Source organism: Festucalex cinctus, chromosome 19, assembly GCF_051991245.1.
Source record: "Festucalex cinctus isolate MCC-2025b chromosome 19, RoL_Fcin_1.0, whole genome shotgun sequence".
NCBI lineage: Eukaryota > Metazoa > Chordata > Actinopteri > Syngnathiformes > Syngnathidae > Festucalex > Festucalex cinctus.
Window position 1 is genome coordinate 8,827,451 of NC_135429.1, and position 19,903 is coordinate 8,847,353.

At 40.8% G+C, this 19,903-nt stretch overlaps 2 protein-coding genes across 7 annotated transcripts in view; one reads left to right on the top strand and one right to left on the bottom strand.

Moving 5' to 3' along the window:
• ctdp1 (CTD (carboxy-terminal domain, RNA polymerase II, polypeptide A) phosphatase, subunit 1) overlaps positions 1–14,263 on the bottom strand; it is a 37,405-nt gene extending 23,142 nt beyond the window's left edge. For 2 of the 3 annotated variants that reach the window (XR_013280111.1, XR_013280110.1), the window contains exons 1-11: positions 13,765–14,263; positions 12,897–12,980; positions 12,431–12,524; positions 12,003–12,131; positions 11,637–11,787; positions 10,918–11,008; positions 10,385–10,551; positions 7,960–8,937; positions 5,029–5,170; positions 4,146–4,352; positions 3,339–3,492 (exon numbers count right to left, since the gene is read on the bottom strand). Coding sequence is in view for 1 of the 3 variants with exons in the window: in XM_077506574.1 (XP_077362700.1) it covers positions 3,339–3,492; positions 4,146–4,352; positions 5,029–5,170; positions 7,960–8,937; positions 10,385–10,551; positions 10,918–11,008; positions 11,637–11,787; positions 12,003–12,131; positions 12,431–12,524; positions 12,897–12,980; positions 13,765–14,054 (2,487 nt within the window). In the remaining 2 variants the exon portion in view is untranslated. The remainder of the gene's footprint in view (positions 1–3,338; positions 3,493–4,145; positions 4,353–5,028; positions 5,171–7,959; positions 8,938–10,384; positions 10,552–10,917; positions 11,009–11,636; positions 11,788–12,002; positions 12,132–12,430; positions 12,525–12,896; positions 12,981–13,764) is intronic. The other variant, XM_077506574.1, reaches the window with a different exon arrangement.
• Positions 13,751–19,885, top strand: adck5 (aarF domain containing kinase 5). 4 transcript variants are annotated; one of them, XM_077506577.1, is made up of 15 exons: positions 13,751–14,812; positions 15,993–16,078; positions 16,167–16,307; positions 16,382–16,457; positions 16,593–16,793; positions 16,876–17,016; positions 17,089–17,202; positions 17,320–17,451; positions 17,524–17,607; positions 17,683–17,764; positions 17,872–17,950; positions 18,038–18,129; positions 18,198–18,450; positions 19,019–19,135; positions 19,223–19,885. In XM_077506577.1, the coding sequence occupies exons 1-15, from the start codon at positions 14,789–14,791 to the stop codon at positions 19,323–19,325; spliced, it is 1,725 nt and encodes a 574-aa protein (XP_077362703.1). In that variant the 5' UTR covers positions 13,751–14,788; the 3' UTR covers positions 19,326–19,885. The 4 variants fall into 4 exon arrangements, with proteins under 4 accessions (XP_077362703.1, XP_077362701.1, XP_077362704.1 ...); XM_077506575.1 differs by having other exon boundaries at positions 13,753–14,812; positions 16,158–16,307; XM_077506578.1 differs by lacking the exon at positions 13,751–14,812 and adding an exon at positions 14,825–15,734 and having other exon boundaries at positions 16,158–16,307.
• The last annotated feature ends 18 nt before the right edge of the window (positions 19,886–19,903 follow it).

Consider the following 19,903-nt stretch of genomic DNA (forward strand, 5'->3'; position numbering starts at 1 on the left):
AAACAAACAATTGACAGGAACTGTGTCATTTGAAATGAGAGCATGGAAATATTCATAGCATCGCAAGTTTGAGGACGTACGTCAAGAAGATCAGGTGGAGTTGCCATGATGGATGAACGCAACTGGCCAGTTACCCGGAACCTGTGACAGGACCACTACTAATTAGTCGCAACGGGACAGGAAGAGCTACGTTCACTAAATTTAATTGTGAAAGATCTTGTAGATTTTCTTGGATATTTTTACAAATACAACGATCAAATGTCAACACCGGAATCATGGCTTGCTGCTACCTTCCTCAAGGGGTCCAATAATCCTTTATTGCGGGTTTATGATGGACGCGTTTCCCGAAAGGCTCTCTGCGGACTCGTGGAGAAGAAGCGTGTCCTCCCTCCCTGTCTAACAAGGATTAAACCTCAGTATGGATGTGTAAGATCGATATCTGTAAGGGCCGGGATTTGCCTGAGTGATGACGAGGCTGCATTCTCGTATTATAGCGGCCTTAATGAGTCATGTCTCCGTGGGCGTCCTCTGGTGTTTACAAAAACATTGACGTGTTGTTTCTAACACTGGATTCATTCGTTCATGCAAGTTCCACATGATGATCTTGATAATCCCTTCGCAAAACACTGAAAACTGTGAGCTCAACTTTTCTGGTCAGCAATAACTAATAAACATTTTGGCTCTCAAAGAACTTGATGGTTGGAAATGTATGAAAATCCACAACCTGATATGAAACATGGAAATCTTAACAATGAACATGGTTCCAGAGCAGGGATGGCCTAACTCGGATCTCGAGGGCCGGAGTACTTCAGGTTTTGCAGGTTTCCCTCTTCCAACACAAGCTGTTTTGTACAATCCCATTGATTGGAAACAGCTTTTGTTGGAAGAGGGAAGGAAACCTGCAAGACCTGAAGTACTCCGGCCCTCGAGGACCAAGTTTGCCCATCCCTGTTCTAGAGTAATGTTTTTTTTTTAGGTTGTTTTTCCCATATCTATTCAAATATTAAAAATCCAGGAAAATATGTTTCAACACACAAGCGAAGAGCTATAAAAGACATTTAAAAGCATAAACACATTACAGCGTTTATTTTGCCAGGTAAAGCTGTGGCGTCACATGATCTGCGTCAATGGCGCGTCACCACAGGCGACATTTACCAGACTCCCCGATTTGTACCTAGAGTCACTCAATTAAAGACCGTCGCGTTTTCTTTTTGCCCTCAAGTTGGAAAACATTTACGAATGTCACAGACTGCCCTTTAAGCTCAGGTGACATTTGAAATGCAATGATTCTGCAAAAGGACCCGCTCATCCGGGTCATTCTTTCAAATGTTCGTAGCAAATGTTCAACAATGATTGGCCTTGAAAGGCGCAAGCAGCTCACCTGCGACCCCTGTGAGGACAATCAGGACAGAAAACAGACGGACGGATGGTGTAGCAGCAATTTACTGCAAAGGTGCCACTTGAGGGTCTTGAACGCGTTGTATTGTGTAAAATGAGGTCCGCCATGAAAGTACATTTTGAACAATTTATTCGTCGTCACTTGGTCAGGCTTAAAAACACCAACAAAAGGGGTGGGTTTCAAATGATACAAAAAAAAACAAAAAAAAAAATAAAAATAAATAAATGATAAAAGCACTTTCAAAAGGTGACATACATACGTGCACTGAAAAACTGTTTGGCTTCCTGTGGTCAAATAACCCCAACATGCACACCTGTGACTGCCCTTTATAAATTATAAATTATTATAAATTTCTTCTTCCATTTCCTTTTTTACTTTCTTTTGGCAGTTAGCAAATAATTTTGGTGCATTACCACCACTACCTTATTTAGCATCTACATACTTTTAAGGAAAAAAAAAAAAAAAAAAAAAAAAAAAAAAAAAAACCTGTGTAAAAGTGTATGTAAAAAGTTTGAGAACCGCTTCCCTAATATGCAGATGAGTAAATAAACATCTCTGCCCACAATATGAGGAACTTCAAGATCATTAAAGAAGTGTAAAAGAAGCAAATAACAGTCACATTAACACATGACACTGATTTTATGGTCATGTTTAAAAAAATAAATAAATAAATAAATAAATTAAAAAAGTACACAAGTCCAATGTTGTGATTGAGTAACAAAGCACTGTGTGAACACTAAACACCTCATTAACCAACTGGATCTCCGACTAGTGCTACATTTAAATTAGGCTGGCATTTAATTACGGCAGAAATTAATTATGTCCATCACACCGTGGCAATGTACACAACGGTGCTAATTAATAACGGTTGTTGTACAAAAAAAAAAAAGAAAGCTAGAGGAGAGAGACAGGACAAGTCCTTGTCCGTCAACCATAAATAAAAATAAAAGTGCACGTACTTCCAGCTGCGGCGGCAACGATCTCGAGCTCGCAATTTCCATGTACACGGAGCGACAATTATTGGACAGATTATCCAGCAGATATCTCAGTGGAAGGACATAATGGAACAACATTAGTGACATCATTTTCACAGCCGGGCCGAGACTTGCCATAGCAACATCCTCCGAGGCTATTAGTTATCAGACTTTCATTACAGAATAAAAAAACAACAACAACACAAGCACACTTTGAGTCTCCCTGGCATTCATCTTAATATGAGATGCAATAAGGAGACGTTTCCAGATTAATAATAAAAGAAAAACAATTTATGCACCTTCCTGTATTCATATAAATAATCACAAGCATGGGCGTGATTTGGACATATTATTGCCTGCAGGAAATTCAATGTTCACAATGACTTAAAGTGACAGCATTAATGCTATTTCACAATATAAAATCCACAAAAAGTGAGATTTATGGATAGATATGGAAAAACAAACATTGTGTTTACATTTGCTTGCATTCTGTACATTTCTTTAAAAAGTTACCTGTTGAAAAAAGGAAAATAAATAAGGAAAGGCAAGGCACAGCAGTTTCCAAAGTAACTTTAAATGAGTTACTTGAAATGAGTTATTAAGTGCGCTGGCTGTTTAGTATTCAGTCAAACCATGACCATTTAGAATGACATCCAAGTCCTTGGGGCACATTTAATTAACTAACTCTCATTCCTGTACATAAAGTGCAACCTCTGACTGTGCTCAAGGATAAACATGCAGTGGATATAAAAAGTCTACACACGCCTGACTTTTTGTGATATGAAATGAGACCATGATTTAAAAAAAAAAGGTATAACTTTTTCCCCACCATTAATATGAGCAATAAAAAAAAAAAAAACCTCAATTGATTTTTTTAAATATTTTTTTTTAAGGAGAATAAAAATAAATTACTAGAGTCTCGAAAAATACCCATCATGCACTTCAAATCAAAGCAACCAACCTACCTCTTTATCCATGCTCTCCAGGTCCTCCTTGCAAAGAGTGTACAACGGCATCGTTTCCGACATGCTCGGCTGACGCTTCCGGCGCGATGGCCCCATCGACTCGTCATCCTGGCTGGGTCCCGCCGCCGCATCTTGCTGACTGCTCGGTGCGCCCCTGAACGATTCAATAGATAGTTAGCAAGACAAAAACGCTGGATGAACTCATTCTAGGTTTGACTTCAGAGACGGAGAGTGATGGTGAAGATGACAATATGTAAATCTCACGCAAGCGGAAAGAGGAAGCTCCGAGTTAATTAAATCTTCTTTGATGATTAAAATCAAAGTTGATGCAAATCTGCTGTGTCTGTAATCCTTGAATTACTTAATCCTATTTTTCCCTCATGGTAGCTCATTACCATGTAATGTGAGGGAAATAGCCACTGCTGAATAGTGTACGACATAGAACCATGTACCATGCTGATAATACAGTGAAGGCATGCAACAAATAATCACTCAAGTGTGAGTTTTTACTGCCCTATTGAGTAGCTAAGGAAATGTATAAGTCTCCATTGGGAGTCATTTGGTAAAGTACAGTATCTGCACAGTAAGCTATATGAAGGAGAAAAGGAGGTAAATAGGACCTGGTGGACAAAGCCACATACAGTATTTAAGATGTGTGATGAATGAGTCTTTTTGTCAATACAACAAAGTCAAGCCGCCATTTTGAACAATAACCAAGAGTCACGCTCTTATTTTTGTGAGCATACAAATTAGAGCAGAAAATGATTATGAAGCAGTCGGACCCGGGTTTCCCTCCGTGCTTTTTACCTGAAACACGCCGGCTCTTGTTGATCAGGTGCCTGGAGGTAAGGCGACGCCTGAGGGGCCTTGCGAATCAGCTTCCCGGTGACCGGGTCGTAGGTTCGAACCTCGGGGGGTGCTAGTGGAGGTGTGTGCCGGGTCGGGGGCGGGTTTTGGAAAAGTGGCTTGTGCCGGGAGCCCTGTTTGTCAAGGAAAGCCGCCGGGGTGTTGCTCCTTCACCCGGGGGAATGAAAATAGAAAATCAGAAGTCAGCAACAAAGATTATCCTGAACTAGATTTTATGTTGTGTGAGGTGTGTTGAGCAACATTTTCTCACCAATTAGATTGAAAAATTGTCAGCAGACAAATGGAAATGTTCAACGTAGGGCTTGGCAATAAATTGAATTAATTCGATTCACTTTGTCTTCTGGATTATTAAAAGCTGTTCTTATGTTCTGTTACATCCAGATGTTATTGGGTGGGGGGAAGAGATTTTATATTTCACTCAGACCTAGTTAAACTTAAACAGTATTTCTCAGAGGAAATCCTATAATCCTTATTGCATTTTGTCTTGATTATGCGTTCATCTACTGTGAATGCCAACTTTTTGTCCTATCGCCCGTTATTTGCTCAAATGCTCAGCTTTTATGGTAGCATATTGGCATTAACCAACTCGGTTATGTGCAAATGAATGTAGAAGCTTCATTTAGTGAAGCTGTAGCTTTGTCTAATAGAAAACAGTGCTTTGCCGCCATAAATTATTCTTAATTAAAAAAAATGATTTCTCAATGTCCCCCAAATTTCGATCAAGCAAATTGTGTCAAATGCCAAATCCAACTACGTCAACAAAACTGCACTAAAGGTAAAGCAGCAGTCCAGTTAACGAAACAATTGATATTGATAAACGTACCATGGCTGCTTGGAGTAGTCCTCCTTCACTGGGAAAAGCGCCTCCTCCACCCTCTCCCAGCGTTCCAGACAACTCCACAACCAGTCGGGGTTGACCACGTGGAGGTGCTTGCAGCCCAGCGCCTGACGGACCTTCTCTGTGCCTAGCGGACAAAAAGCGGGGAGAAAATAGGGGTGATAAAGGTCGGGTGACTTCAATCTTCCGATTAAAACCTATTAGTAAATACAAGAGTTTCATGGGGTTCTATCAATGGTCAGACTTTGAGGAGAGAAAAACAGAAAATGATTGCTAGGTCGATACTCGTACAGCGATAACAAGGAAGATTGTCCTTTCACTTTTCTGCCAACACAATAGCGTTTTCAAATCCCCAAAGAGTAGAGTTGGTGCTTGAATAATTCTCATTGACGTTTGGCACAAACGGGCACAGGAGTAGACTGTCAGCATATCGACTTCGAACTAAATCACTAAATAAGCCAGGGTTATTTTTTTATTTTTATTTTTGAGGTACATGACTTTCACAGGTTGGACTCAAGTTGTAGGGATGTAACGATAAGGGCTATCATGATCTTAAAACTGCCACAATATCGTCGTCGTCATGTTCACAATATTCAAAAGGAACACATCTGTTAAAAAAAAAAAAAAAGTCAGGTTGATTTCCATTTGTGCATTTCTAGCACCCTCTAGTGGCTAGTTTATTAGTGCAATTTAACTCTCATTAGGGACGATTTGGCCTTCTATGTTTAAAATTATGCTAATTGTCAGATGAAGGGGAACCTAATTTCCTTGTGAAGCGATCAATGTGTGCTTGCATTACCAAGTAAGTGCCTCAATATTATTAGAGATTGTAGATGGTTTATATGCATTACTGTTATGTACAAATGCACGATAATGTGCTTTTTTTTTTAGTATGAGCTCTTTTGTTTACAACATTGTGATCTTTTTTAAATAATCGCCAACCCCCCCACAATATCGTGATAATTATCGTAATGTGACCTTCATATCGTGATAATATTGTATCGTGATGTTTGCATATCGTTACGGCAATAGATGTATTTTATTTTATTAATTTGGCTTCCAGGGAGGATTCTAATTGGGTTATTTGGCAGAGAAAGGAAATGCTGCTCTAAATGATACAAAGGATAAACTGTACCTAAAAAGAAAAGGGAAAAAACAACATTGGGTAAATAAAACTAGCATGAGGCAAATTGGCAAGAGAATGATTTCGATTAAATAGACTAATCACTGTCCAATCTAACACAACAACAAGAGTTTTATGGGGTTCTATCCAAATAAAGCAAACTCTGCAAAGTCCTGCTTTCCTCTCTGATTCTCCCTCCCCGCCTCCATTCTTCTTCTTATGCTGCTGCAGAATGTGAGTGATTGCCAAGTGCGTCTCGCGGCACGGCCGGCTCCCAAGGCAACGGCCCCACTTCCCGTGCTCGCTTGATTTCAAAGGCTAAATTGAATTGGTGGCACGAGTCTCATTTTCAATGAGCATTATTTCCAGAGATTTGTGAGCCAACAGGAAGCATTTTGTTCATGCATGCAGAGAATACGCCACACTATTTGCATTCTCTTTATTGCCAACTAACCCAAGCCTCCATTTTCTCTCAAGAACAATTTTGACAAAGCTCGGATACACGCCGCTGCCAATATGCGAGTTAGCTTGACATTTAAACAAGTCTTGGATGACCCTTCTTGGATTCCGGCCTCATTAGGCAGAGAAAAGCTTCCGTCACTTCAGAATAGTTCCAGCACACTGCTAATGGACACGTCTCAATAGACTGGATGGAATAAATGGAAATATGGAGGCCAAAAACAGAAAGAAGGAGGAAAAAAAAAAAAAAAAAAAAAAAAAAAAAAAAAAAAAAAAGATTCCAATGCCTTTATGTGTCCCATGGCAACATATTTTCATGCTACCTCAAAAACTTGTATAGTGAACCCCTGCAATTCATTTTTTGGTAATTGACATCCGTTCCCTCTACAAAGCCGGTAATTCATGTTGCAAACATTTGCAATCTTTGTGTTGTTAGATTTGTGTAGAGTTTAGTGTTTCTTTCATCAACAATTAAAATAACCTGTTTTGTTGACAGACCTTGAATGCACCAAGTACACTAAAACAAAGTAGAAATGTTACCAGTATGACTACTCAACTCACCAAGTACCAATACTACTATTTTTTTATATATTGTTTTTGTGTGTAAAAGCTAAAAGTTGAGTATGATTTGAAATTTTGTAAATTGTTATCAAATCGCATGACTTCAATAGTTAACTCACGATTAATCACAAATTTTTATATCTACAGTATTCTAAATGTATAATAAAATATTTTTTCCTAGGTTTTAATACTCTTAAAAAAGTGGGCTAAATATTAAACTAATAGAAACATGGCTGTATCTTTTAATCACTGATGTAGTAATTTCATAATAATTCAATAATTCATAAGGAGTTAAAATTAAAAAAAGATTGATTATAGTGTAAAAAAAAAAAAAAAAAAATGTGATTGATTCGTGTTGAGGTCACTTTTCTGCCATAAGATGGCATACTTGCATTTGTAAGATGGTCAGTGCATTTTCCTTTCCATATTAAGAGCTATCTAACATGAAATAACTTGTGAAATTTTGCACATTTGAAAAATTGTAAATACTACAACTAACAAAAAACAATTGATGAACTTTGTGAATTGGTTCGTTTGTGATGAATAATTTCCTATTAAATTATTATTTATGAACATTTTCTGTACAGGCTCTTTGCAAGGTGGTAACGCTTTATGGTCCATCTCCTATCATAAGGAATCAAATAATTGAGGATTTTCGCAATGCACATAACAGCGGGTGTTCATTGGATGCCCATTCCTGATATAATAAAAGTGACTTTGAGATGCAACTACCAGAAACCACAATTTGAACAAATTAAACTAATATTACGTACCAGACTTTGCTGCAATGACGTGTGTAGTCCTATCGGGTTCTTGAGAGTCCAAAACCAAATTTTTGCTAATCTTTGCCCCCAGCGCCTTGGCATGGTAGTACTCACGAGTCCTCTCGATGGGGTAATTGGTCGGGTACAAGCCGCTGAACACGATCGTCGTGCCGTCTAAGGTCTTGCTCTTAAGCTCGGGGACGATCTTACGAATGTCCGGCGTGTCGGCCGCCTCGGTCTTCAGGTAAGCCTCGTAGCGGGCGTAGTACTCGCCGTGGATCCGTTCCAGCACCTCCTCCAGGTAAATGAGGTGATCGTCCCGGTCGGTATCCACTTGCTCTTCTTCCTCGTCCTCCATGCTCTGGTCCAGGAGCTCCTCCCCCATAGTCACCCCGGATTGTTCGCTATTCTGCGACTCGGTTTCGGGTTCCCTCCTGTCCGAGCAGCCGTTCCCCAACTCGGGGAGTAGAACGTCCGAAGGTTCTACTGATTCGGCGCTTTGGACTTTACTGTTCTCATTTTTTGTCTCATCACCGTTGTCTTGCGAGTCTGCTTTTTGCTCGGATTTCTTCGCCTCGCCGCCATCGTCCGCCGAGGGCGGCTTTTCTCGAACAGACTCACTGTCGCTGTCACTAGAAAGGTCAAAGTCCAGATTATTGGACTCATTGTTTGGCGTTAAAGAGTTCGTACTGTCCTGTGCCTCACCTATCCTGTTAATAATCTCCTCTTTACTATTTTCCTGGCTATCAACCCCTTGAGTTTTTCTTGCCGTGGGCTCCTCATCAGCCTCTGAACGTTTATCCGTCAATGCCTCATCTGGCACAGACGTGGCGGGATGCGTCCGTTCATTTGTCGGGGCGCCCTGAGAACAGCGGGATGCCGCGGACCCGTCTTTGACCGACTTTTTCCTGAGGCCGTTATTTTGCTCGTCCGTTCCGAGAGTTTCGTACGCTTCTGTGCTCTCTGCGGGACGACCGGGCGGGTTTCCTGCAGGGGAACAAGGCACAGGAATCAATTTTAGGGCTGTCAAAATTAAGCGACATGAATCAACTATTTTAATAATACAGTAATCATTTGGAGCAAATTTTTATTTAAAATTGTCCAAATCCTCTGATTTCAGCATATGAGGAGTAATTGATTTCTGTAGTCCTTCATGAAACAAGACAAGCCATCTTCTGTGCTTAATCAAAATAAGACATCTGCAAACATCTGTTTTTACTTTGGAAAACAATGACCGAACCCGTAACATAGCACAACATTAATTTATACAAATACAAAATAAACACAATGCTTTTGTAATACACTTTAATATAAAATAAAAATGAATCCGATTACCTGTAGTTGATTGAACAATCGGTAGATTGAAAAAAATATGCTATTAGTGACAGCACTAATAGATTTATAATGAAGGACAATCTGATTCTTGGTACAAGAATGTCATTTTCCTTGCAATATTAAAAGGGACACTTCACTTATTTAGCCCATTATAGCAATAAAAAGTTAATATTTTGTCTATAAATAATTTGATACTTTCATTATTTTTCACGCACAAATAGTACCTTTAAAAACACATTTTGCAACTTGCTGTCGACTGAAAATGACATCACAAGGGCTTAGGTAACCAATCACAGCTCATCTGTTTTCTTGGTCATGTGACATTCACAAGCTGAGCTGTGATTGGATACCTGAGCCCTTGTGATGTCATTTTCGGTTGACAGCAAGCTGCAAAATGTGTTTTTAAAGGTACTAAATTGTACATGAAAAATAATGAAAATATCAGATTTATTAAAGGCAAAATATTCATGTTTGACTGCCAAAAATTGCTAAGTAAGTAAAGTATGCCTTTAATATTAAAAACTATTCTCATTGCTTTACTGATTTATTCTCATAACATGAGTTTGTATTCATAACTATTTGCGTTTCACCATGTCTATAGTTACTTCTTGCACAAATGAGATCCAATTTAGGAATTTGGTTTCTCAACAGGACTCAAGAGTGTTCTCATGTATTCGTTGGTAAACTAAATTGCTGTATTTAGGAGCTATCTAGTCTACTTCCTCCTTCCCCCAGATCTCTTTGAAGAAATCTTAAGTTCAGATTTCATAGAGGGACACTTGTCAAAGAAATTGCTCTTTGGGCTGACTGGCGTCAAAGTTAATGGCAGGTCGAAGCGAGGAGGCCGCACTTTGTGTCCTCATTTAAAACTCTGGACTGCATTCAAACAATGAGCTAACAAGAGCTTTGCGAGAGAACTCGCTTGTTATCTTAAAAGTGGCGACTGATGACTGTGGACTGTGCAGGGAACTGGAAACATATCCTTGAACACTGCATTGAATTGGATGTGCACGACACTCACTGCGCGTCACAAGGACACATTTTCCTGAGCGAGACAGAAAAAAGAAAAAAAAAGAAAAAAAAAATCTCGTTTCTGTACCTTTCTTGGCCATCAGAGCTTCTTGAGAGCCTGGCGGCGCACTAATGTCCCCGATGCCCTCGAAGTAGACGTACTTCTTCACAGTGATGAGGTTGGGCGCAAACTTCCACACATCTTCACGATCATCGATGATGCACACCATTGAGTCCCCACAGGGGAAAAGATACCTGGTGAGACAATGAAGGACGGCAAGCTTGTTGACACGGCAACATCCTGCAGTGTCATTTAAAGGAGATATGCATTTTTTTCTCCCCACAATTTGATGCAGATCCTTAGTGAACAGTTTCTGAAATAAAACTGTACAGATGATCTCAGATTGTGCTTCTGTTTACCATATTTTGCTCGCGATTGAAAGACCACTGGCGGCTGCTTCAATCCTCTCTCTACCTAAAACCTCTTGGTATGGATTCCAATTCATTATAAATAGCAGTGTTAATCAATTATCCAACCTCCCCACAATATTGTGATAATTATCGTATCGTGATATCGTATTGTGACGTTTGGATATCGTCACATCCCTAATCAATTCCCACCTAAGATTCCCTGTCTTGGAAAAGGGGTCGATGCATTCATCTCTAGACAGGATGCGATGGGAGAACAGCTTGGTTTCGGGGTCCAGAAAGCCTGAGAAAAGCAAAGAACATCAGCATATTTTGGCTCTTTTGAATCAAGCATTCCCTTCAAAACATTTCATAACCCATCGTGCTTTCTTGACAGGAAATATACAGCAGCTGGAGACCCGGGCTGTCCTCTCAACTCATCAGAGGTGGTAAATTTCAATTCCAAACGCATTAAACATTCATCACATGGCTGCAAAACAATGCCTTGCTGGGGTTTATATACCGCACGGCGTGATGGAAGACTGCCACCTTAATAAAGGATAGCCTATATCACGCTAGCTCAATTTACTCCAACACTGAATCAAAATTCTGCTGAGGGGACAGATGGCAGTTTTTTTTTTTTTTTTTTTTTCCATAAACTGGCTTTCATGTATGTGACTATGAATGTTTTATTGCAGCCTGCTTGAGAGAGAAATCAAAAATACACATCCTGATGTTTATGCTTTCAGGTACTCATAATGGCAAGGTTAAAAATAGCTTAACCAGAATATTAATCACATCTTGAATGCAATATATTTGCAGATAGCACCCCCTTATGGACCCAAACGGGAAGTGCAAATGGTCAATGATAGCTGTTTTCTTGCACTATCAAACTAACCCATCTAATGAGAGAAACGGGGAGCACAAATTACCCGCAATGGTGTGTGCATAAAGGCGGCTCCCGAACGTGAAGACGTGCAATTCGTACAATTTGGCAATTTTCTCCAGGAATTCCTTGCAATGCGGCCGTAGTCGCGTGTGCAGCATCGGCTCGCCTCGCCCCAGCTGGAAGTGGAAAATGCCCTGGGAGCAAAAATAAACTTGACATTCAAATTGAACCGTTTAAATTAGCATCTGTATCCCAATATAGAAGCTTTAACAACATTTTACAGATGGAATAAAAACCAGCCCGTCACCAGAAAAGACAGATGAACAAAGGAAATCATTTTCAGACAAATGAAGTGAGCACTGTGGTTGTGAATTTCTTGTATAGGCAGTAGAAGTATAATGAAACGGACCTTATTGGACATTTGCTGGCAGTGTTGATCGGTGGTATGGATGAGCGTCTGGTCCAGATCCACCATCAGGACCAACTTTTTGTTGCGGTGGAGCCGCTGCTGATCCTCTCGGCCTAACTGCTCCGCTTGCTGTTTGGAAGGTAAAAGTTATTCAAGACGTTGAACAGTGCAAACTCTAAAGTCAAAAAGGCGTAAGCTTGTAAAATGCGACTGACCAGCTTCTTCTGGACTGTGATCTGTATAATTATAACGGTTTTGTGGTAATGAAGGAGAAAAACATTCTGTTTGACTTTGGAGGTTCGACTGATTTGGACTTGATTGCACTTACATTTAAGTAAATAAAGTAAAACTGGCCTTTATTGTGTAAACTTTTGGATAATATTTGTGTACTAAAACACAGTAGCCAGCAGCATCTCTGTTCTGCTCACCTCTGAGCTGACCATCAACTCGGGTACACTGTGCACCATGGAGACGGTTGCCGTGGAGATGGGAGTTTGCTGGTTTCCATTTGTGCTCTGCAGTCTGAGTGAGAGCGAGAGAAAGACAAGAGTGGGTGTTATGCTGCGTACCTGAGAGCACAGAAACTCAGAAAAAAAAACACAAAAAAAAAACAGCTTTTAAGAAGATGCTGGTGAGTCAGAAGTGGGCTTGTATTCGAGGAAAGTTTTAGTGCAACTGGCAATGGGAGGATGTTGCACAAATGATTTAACACAATACTTGTCTCTGGCACCACCTAAGGGAGACGTCTAAAAATGAATAAATAAAACAAATAACAGTTTTGACCATACGTTTAATAGTTTTTATCAGTAGATGTAAAGGCATAAAACATCCATCATTATCATCCATATCAACGATGTCACTGTTGACCGTCAACATGACCTTGCGTGCTCTTACTGAGTCAGATCTTGGCCACATTCGGCACACAAGCCTTTCATCACGATCGGGTGGCTGCATCCTGCTATTCTGACAATGACGCCCCTGGAGGAATACAAAAGACAAAATACTGTTCAGTTTTTTTTTTTTACATCAGTGGGCTATTTGGTAAGTTACATTAAATGAACATGGTTTGCGTTTCTCTCGTGTGACAGTAAAGAAACATAAATCTTAGACAACAGCAGTAAGCTTTAAATGACTAGTACCGGTCTGTCACAAGATTTGTTTTCATTTTATTTATGATTCCTTATGAACATGTGGAAATAATAGATGTAAATAACAGAGAGGGAGAGCGAGAGACACAGTCTAGGTCTTCACTAGATCGCACAAAATTGAAATTATACAATATTTTTGTTGTCGTTATATCAATCTTTTAAAGGCCGTTTCAAAGCATCAAAGACTCGACAAGCCCATAAACATTGCACACACGCGGCATTTTGCGTTAAAGTTACAGCCATTCAACGGCACTTCATTTCCGCTTTCAAAGTAAGAGTATTCACCCGGTTCTTAGTAAAACAAAAAAAAACACATTTGAGCAAATAAGAGTTGTTAAATTGTACAATTCTAAAGGATTGTTTCTTGCAATAAGACTTTGGGCAATGCAGGGTCAAAAATAACAGTCGCTGAAATACAGTAATTTTATTTTGATAGTCTACCTCAAAACCGAAACACGATCATTTAAATCAGCTTGCGTGTTTTTAGTTCGCTACCATGCTTTAGCTTAGTTAGCTCGTTAGCCAGCTAGCATAACATTGATACGAATCAGTTAATATACAACAGCTACCACGGTTGCGAGTGCACCAAAACAGGCTCCAAACAAGTGACTCACCCAGGCGGTATGACCTGTCCGGGTTGACAACACAGCTCCTTGACGACCCCCGCGCGGTCCGCCTTCACCTTCCTCTCGGGTAGCCTGGGTGTCTCTGCCCCCTTCTCCGATGGTATGGGGACGCACAGTGCTAACACGGAGTCCACGTTGACATGAGACCCCGGCTTGACTTTCCACTCCAAGAGGCGACAGGGAAGCGTTCCAATTGTACAACAGATGTCCGACACTTGCACCGCGGGGCCCAGCGTTGCTGCACCGCCGCCACCAGAATCAGCGGGAGGATCCTCCATCTGCAAAAAAAAAAATAAAAAAATCTTCTGCAATGTCCCGTTTAAAGCGTATCCGCTACAAGTAGCAACGCGCGAGTCATTAAAAAATCAGTCAGGTATTAGCTTGTAAATTAATTAAAACAGCAGTTGTGGGATTTAAACCCGCAAGCTTCAGCTGCCAGCTCCGTTCACTCTTCCCGCCCGTAAACAGGAAGTGGCAATACTGCAGACACGAGATCGTGATGACAACATCCGGTAGAGATTAACGTAAACAATGTGCCGTTTGAAAATAGAAAGAATATTAAAATATATATTTTTGTTGTGATCTCTGTAACAATTATTATTCAATCATAATTCATTCTAAAGGTAACCTTTAAGGATATAGTCACTATATCGCAAATTAATTTATAATATAGTTAAACCACTTAACTGTTGTAAAACCCAAATTTCACTTAGTGAACAAAGTTTAGAAATATCCTTATTGATAGGGTAGGATTCTCTCAATGTTTTAGCGTACGCAGACTAAAAACGTGTTGAACTACGGCAGAAAATAACGAAAGCGGAAGTAGGACGTATATCATCTTGATTTCTCTGCGCTCTTTGCCCGCTTTTAACCAATCGCAGGCCTGTTGTGGAAAACGTAGTTGCAGGCTGCCCAGGCGGACGTCACTCGTCAGCAGTTACGGTTATTTGATGTGAAGAAAGTCACTTTGGATGCAATCATCCGGGCGGTGAGCAGCATTTACCCCGGAAACATGACGAGGAAGATCCAGGGAGCTGTATGTTGTTCATATTTCATTTCGAAACATGTCTTGTTCAAATATTTCAACCTTGTTAGCTAGAATTAGCCAGAGGACTAGACGTGGCTAACAGAACTGTGGTGTCATGCAGGTTGCTTTCTAAATTTGTCAATCTACTAATTTCACATACAAAAGGACAACCTAATTTATGCACGTCGTTGGGGTATTCAATAATTTACAGTTAGTATTAGATTAAATACATTTAATCGCTATGCATATTGTATTGTTATGAACGAATTAAATCTTTGTAGAAGTGGTCGTGGACTCTTCAGTCATACATTTGTACGCTTGAGCTGTCAGATCCCTGACACCCCTGCATTAATTTGAGACACGATGTCCCTCACATTCAGAGATCCAAAACAAAAACAACACAGTGTGTCCTGGGCTGGACACGTTGGCCTTGGGTTGCTCCCCCACCCCTTCCCTCATTTTATACTCCCAACACACACACACACATACCAAACATGTGCACGTTTTACTAAAATGGATGGGGGCACTCTTTCCCATCCGTGGGGACGTGGTGGTGTTGGGGTCAGTACTCCGAGGGCTGTGTGAAATGTTTATTATTACTGTGCATTTATAAGCATTTGAGCAGCTACCATTGTTTTTTTGTTTTTTTTTAAATAACTTCTCAAGTTATATTTGTTTACAGCGTGGCAGGCTGAAATTGTCTCACAGTTACTCTTGACATGGGACAACACTGAACATTGTAAAGTAGTCAGTGTACATGTCTGTAAAACTGTGGTCTGATGAGAACAAGATACTCGTAGTGTCATTGTCTGGGCCTTTATGTGTGCTGTTGTCACTGGGGCGCTCCAGTTGAGGGAACTATGAATGACCGAATGTACTGTGACATGCTGAAGCAGATCATGAGCCTCTCCTTTTGGAAACTGGGCCACAGGTGAGTAATCAAAAATGTTAATCCAAAACAACCACTGCCTTGCTAAGGAAGCTAACAATGATAGACTGGCCACACATCTTTCCAGACCGAGATACTGTAAACTTATTGAGCTTAGCAAATGGCTTGATTAAAGAACAGCCAACACCGTCCGCCGTGGCTGCTCTGTTTAAAGTCCACAGTTTACTTTTTAAGCCCTGCTTCCCGGTCACGTGATATTCATATTTTTTATTTTTTTTGTGCTTTCTTCCTCCCCACTAGTGTAAGCTATGTCTGCATCATGTCGCTTTTCTCCAAAGAAATCCTGGCTCATCAATGCAGTGCACCAGAAGCTTCAGTACACTCAGGTGCTAAATACGAGCAACACTTTCACCATAAAAAATGACTGCACAAAATGATCATTTGATCTCTTATATTTGCACCTAGGGAAGGAAGGCGCAGGAGTTTAGTATGGAAGACGCTCGCCTCCGTCGCGGTGGGCGTGCCACTGGTGGCGGGCGCGCGGTACGCCATGTCGGATCAGAGAGAACGGCGGAAGATGAGGATAGTGACGGAAGGATTTGGTCGGTTCTGCAGGTGTGGGCAAGTCTTGATAATGATTGTCATCAAAAATTAGCCTTATCTTTTTAAATATTTCTTTGGTGTTTTAGGTCTCTCTCTGTGGGACTTGTGATATCGGTGGACTATTGGTGGACCACGAATGTGGCTCTTCGAGGTCTGGATGAGGTAAACTTCACGTCAGATATGTTTTAATAAATTGTTCACGATGACGAGTAAAAAATAGAATAGGATCCAACTAACAAAACATTAACTACAAATCAAAGTATGTCAAAAGTGTGATTGTGACGTCTTACTTGCTAGAGCAGCCCATCCTACGCATCGGCGATGTCAGCTTGCCACCAGAGAGCAGCGGAGAGCATGGTGGAGGGCGCCGTGAAGAACGGCGGCATATACATCAAACTGGGCCAAGGTCTGTGCTCCTTCAACCACCTCCTGCCGCCCGAGTACATCCGCACCCTGCACGTCCTGGAGGACAGAGCCTTGAACAGGAGGTACAAAGAGGTGAGGATAGTGAGCAAAACAAGACATTTATAAGAGGACATGATGAGATTTCTCAGGCTTGTTTGTTTTGCTGTTGAAACAGGTGGATGCTCTTTTCCAAGAAGACTTCAACAAAAGCCCACAGGAGATTTTTAAAACCTTTGACTATGAGCCTATAGCTGCCGCCAGCTTGGCTCAGGTTCACAAGGCGGAACTGTTGGATGGAACGTCCGTCGCTGTGAAGGTGAGCACCGATGAATGTCCCCGACAACTTCCAGGAGAGACAATTCCGGTCAACGCAATTCCATTATCCCAGGTGCAGTACATTGACCTCAGGGACCGCTTTGACGGTGACATCAGGACGTTGGAGATCCTGCTGGACATTGTCAAGTTCATGCACCCCAGTTTTGGATTCAGATGGGTTCTAAAGGTCAGAAAGCTTGTAATCAGGTCAACCAATTTGGTCAGGCTGAGACTAATTTTCCATATGTCCACTTTAAAAAATGCAAGAAACATGCTGAACAACATGCCTTCTTTGTTCATTCAGGACCTGAAGGGGACTCTGGCTCAAGAGCTGGACTTCGAGAATGAGGCCAGGAACTCTGAGAGGTGCGCCGAGGAGCTAAAACACTTCAAGTTTATCGTGGTGCCCAAAGTGTTCTGGGAGCAAACCAGTAAGGTGAGTTTAAACACTCTGAAGATAAACGACATTTATTAAAAAGCTCCCTTCCATCCTCAATTTCATTTCAAGAGGGTTTTGACTGCAGAGTTTTGCAACGGTTGTAAGATCAACAACGTGGAGGAAATCAAAAGACAAGGACTGAGCTTGAAAGATGTAAGTTGTTCACTTGAGATTAACTGGACGTTTTGTTGTATGGAGACCTCTGAAACACTTAAAACTGCATTTCAGACTGCAGACAAGCTGATCCGAGCTTTTGCAGAGCAAATCTTTTACACGGGTTTCATCCATGCGGATCCTCATCCTGGAAATGGTGAGTCTGTTGGAGAAAGGAACGTATCAATTAAAAAGAAGAAAAAAAAAACCTGACTACTCTGCATTTGAGTAAATAAATGCATGTCTTTTCTTGGGGGGGCTCAGTTCTAGTGAGGAAAGGTCCCGACAACAAAGTGGAGTTGGTACTTTTGGATCACGGCTTGTATGAACACCTCAGCCAACAGTAAGTCGCATTGTTAAAAATAAATAAATAAATAAATAAAAAGAGAAAACAAAATATTCCATCTACATCATGTTTCTCACTTTGTAGTGACCGAGTGGCTCTGTGTAAGCTATGGAGGTCCATCGTCCTGCGAGACGAGGTAGCGATGGAAATGTACTCCAATGCCTTAGGGGTCAAAGGTAAGGTTGAAGTCAAACACTCTCTCAAAAACAAAAAAAAGGTACAAGTAATAATCTCACCTGCGCAGAGTACTTCCTCTTCTGCGAGATGCTGCTGCAGCGGCCCATCAACATGCGTGAGCTGCGCCTGTCCAACATCCTGAGTCAAGAGGAGACGGCCTACATGCGGCAAATGGCCATCCATCGCTTCAACAGCATCATGCAGGTGCTCAAGGCCATGCCCCGGCCCATGCTGCTGGTCTTCCGCAACATCAACACGGTCCGGAGTATCAACATCACCCTGGGAGCGCCGGTCGATCGCTACTTCGTCATGGCCAAGAGGTCGGTACCGGAACGTGCTAACAAGCCATTTTTGCCCATTCCATTTAATTCATTTGTGGCTAACAAAGAGTGTATGTATGTAACATTGGAATAATTAGATAAAAAACATAAAATGCAATCTGTGGATGCATTTAAAATTAAAATGCAATTCTTTTCCCATCATTAACTCATTAATTCTTAATGTTCCATTAATATAACATTCCGTTCGTTGATATTTAACAATACGATAATGGTGCACTATAATATCACGATATATTGCCAAATAATTTTTTTAACACCCCTATTAACAAGAGTTTAAAAAATTTGATAACCGTATTTTATTGTACAAAAAATGTGCGATTAATCGTGAGTTAACTATGGAACTCATGCGATTCATTACAATTCTAAAATTGTAATCGACATGTGCGTATGTGTGTGTGCGCGCAGTATATGCAGTGCGACGTGGGCAATTAATAAGTTTTAAACGTTACATTAAAAAGCATTACATTAGGTTTGCTGACACCTGCAGAAACCCTGTTAATATTATTTACCACTGTGCTATGATGTTCATGATCATGACCTCTGTCAGTGCGGTGCGTTGCTGGGGGAAGATCCAGGCAGAGCGGACCAGTATGCTGCATAGATTCTGGGTTGTCCGCTGGTTGTGGACAAGATGGGAGGGCCTCAAGTTCGAAGTTGCTTTGAGGTTAACTTGCATCACATTTCTAGATATCCATTTTTGTTTTTTACGCGAGTGTGACCCGTGCCACTGACAATGAGCCCTCTGTTTCAGATCAGAGATTGCGTTGATGAGCATGACCCGCTCCCTGGTAAACCTGCTGAGCTACTTGGGTCTCATCTCTCTGGATTCTGACATGTACGAGTACCTGCGATAGGGCTTCTGCTCTCCAACCTCACGGCAGGGATCTTCTCCATAAAAAGCTACGCAGTCTGACATATGGGACTTTTTCGCCTCACTCGTCTCGAAGCCACTCCAGCAAGCTTGCCAGGTTCTGCTCCTCAATCACAATGAACTGTGGGAAGAGTGGCAGGGCTGTAACATGCTGTAGGTGCTAATGTCCTATCACACTGCTCTGTTTTGGATTATTTGAAAAGCCTATTGTAATGGTTTTATTTATCAAATTTTAAATCTGTAAACATGAAATTTGAAAAGGTTTTAAGGTTCTACAAGTTTTAACAAAATTGTTGTTTACCTTAATCGTTTTGAAGCAGCTTTATTATCTAGTGGTATGTATGCTAGACAATGTGTGCCATTTAAAGTTAATCTCTGCTTGATTAAGCTGTTATGAATGCTAATGCTAGTATACTTGTGTTAATTTGTAATTTAAATTATGCACAAGGAGATTTTTCTGTATGCAAATTCTGACTTCCAAGGATATGGCAACAACCAAAATGTTTAAGTTTATGAATAAAATCATCCTACCTCTTTTTTTCACCAATGTCATGATTTAGT

Coding starts and splice junctions, on each gene's coding strand:
- adck5 (XM_077506575.1), top strand. CDS start 14,789: ATGACGAGGAAGATCCAGGGAGCT. Junction 17,951..18,037: donor TATGAACACCTCAGCCAACA/GTAAGTCGCATT, acceptor CTCACTTTGTAG/TGACCGAGTGGCTCTGTGTA. Junction 18,130..18,197: donor CAATGCCTTAGGGGTCAAAG/GTAAGGTTGAAG, acceptor TCACCTGCGCAG/AGTACTTCCTCTTCTGCGAG.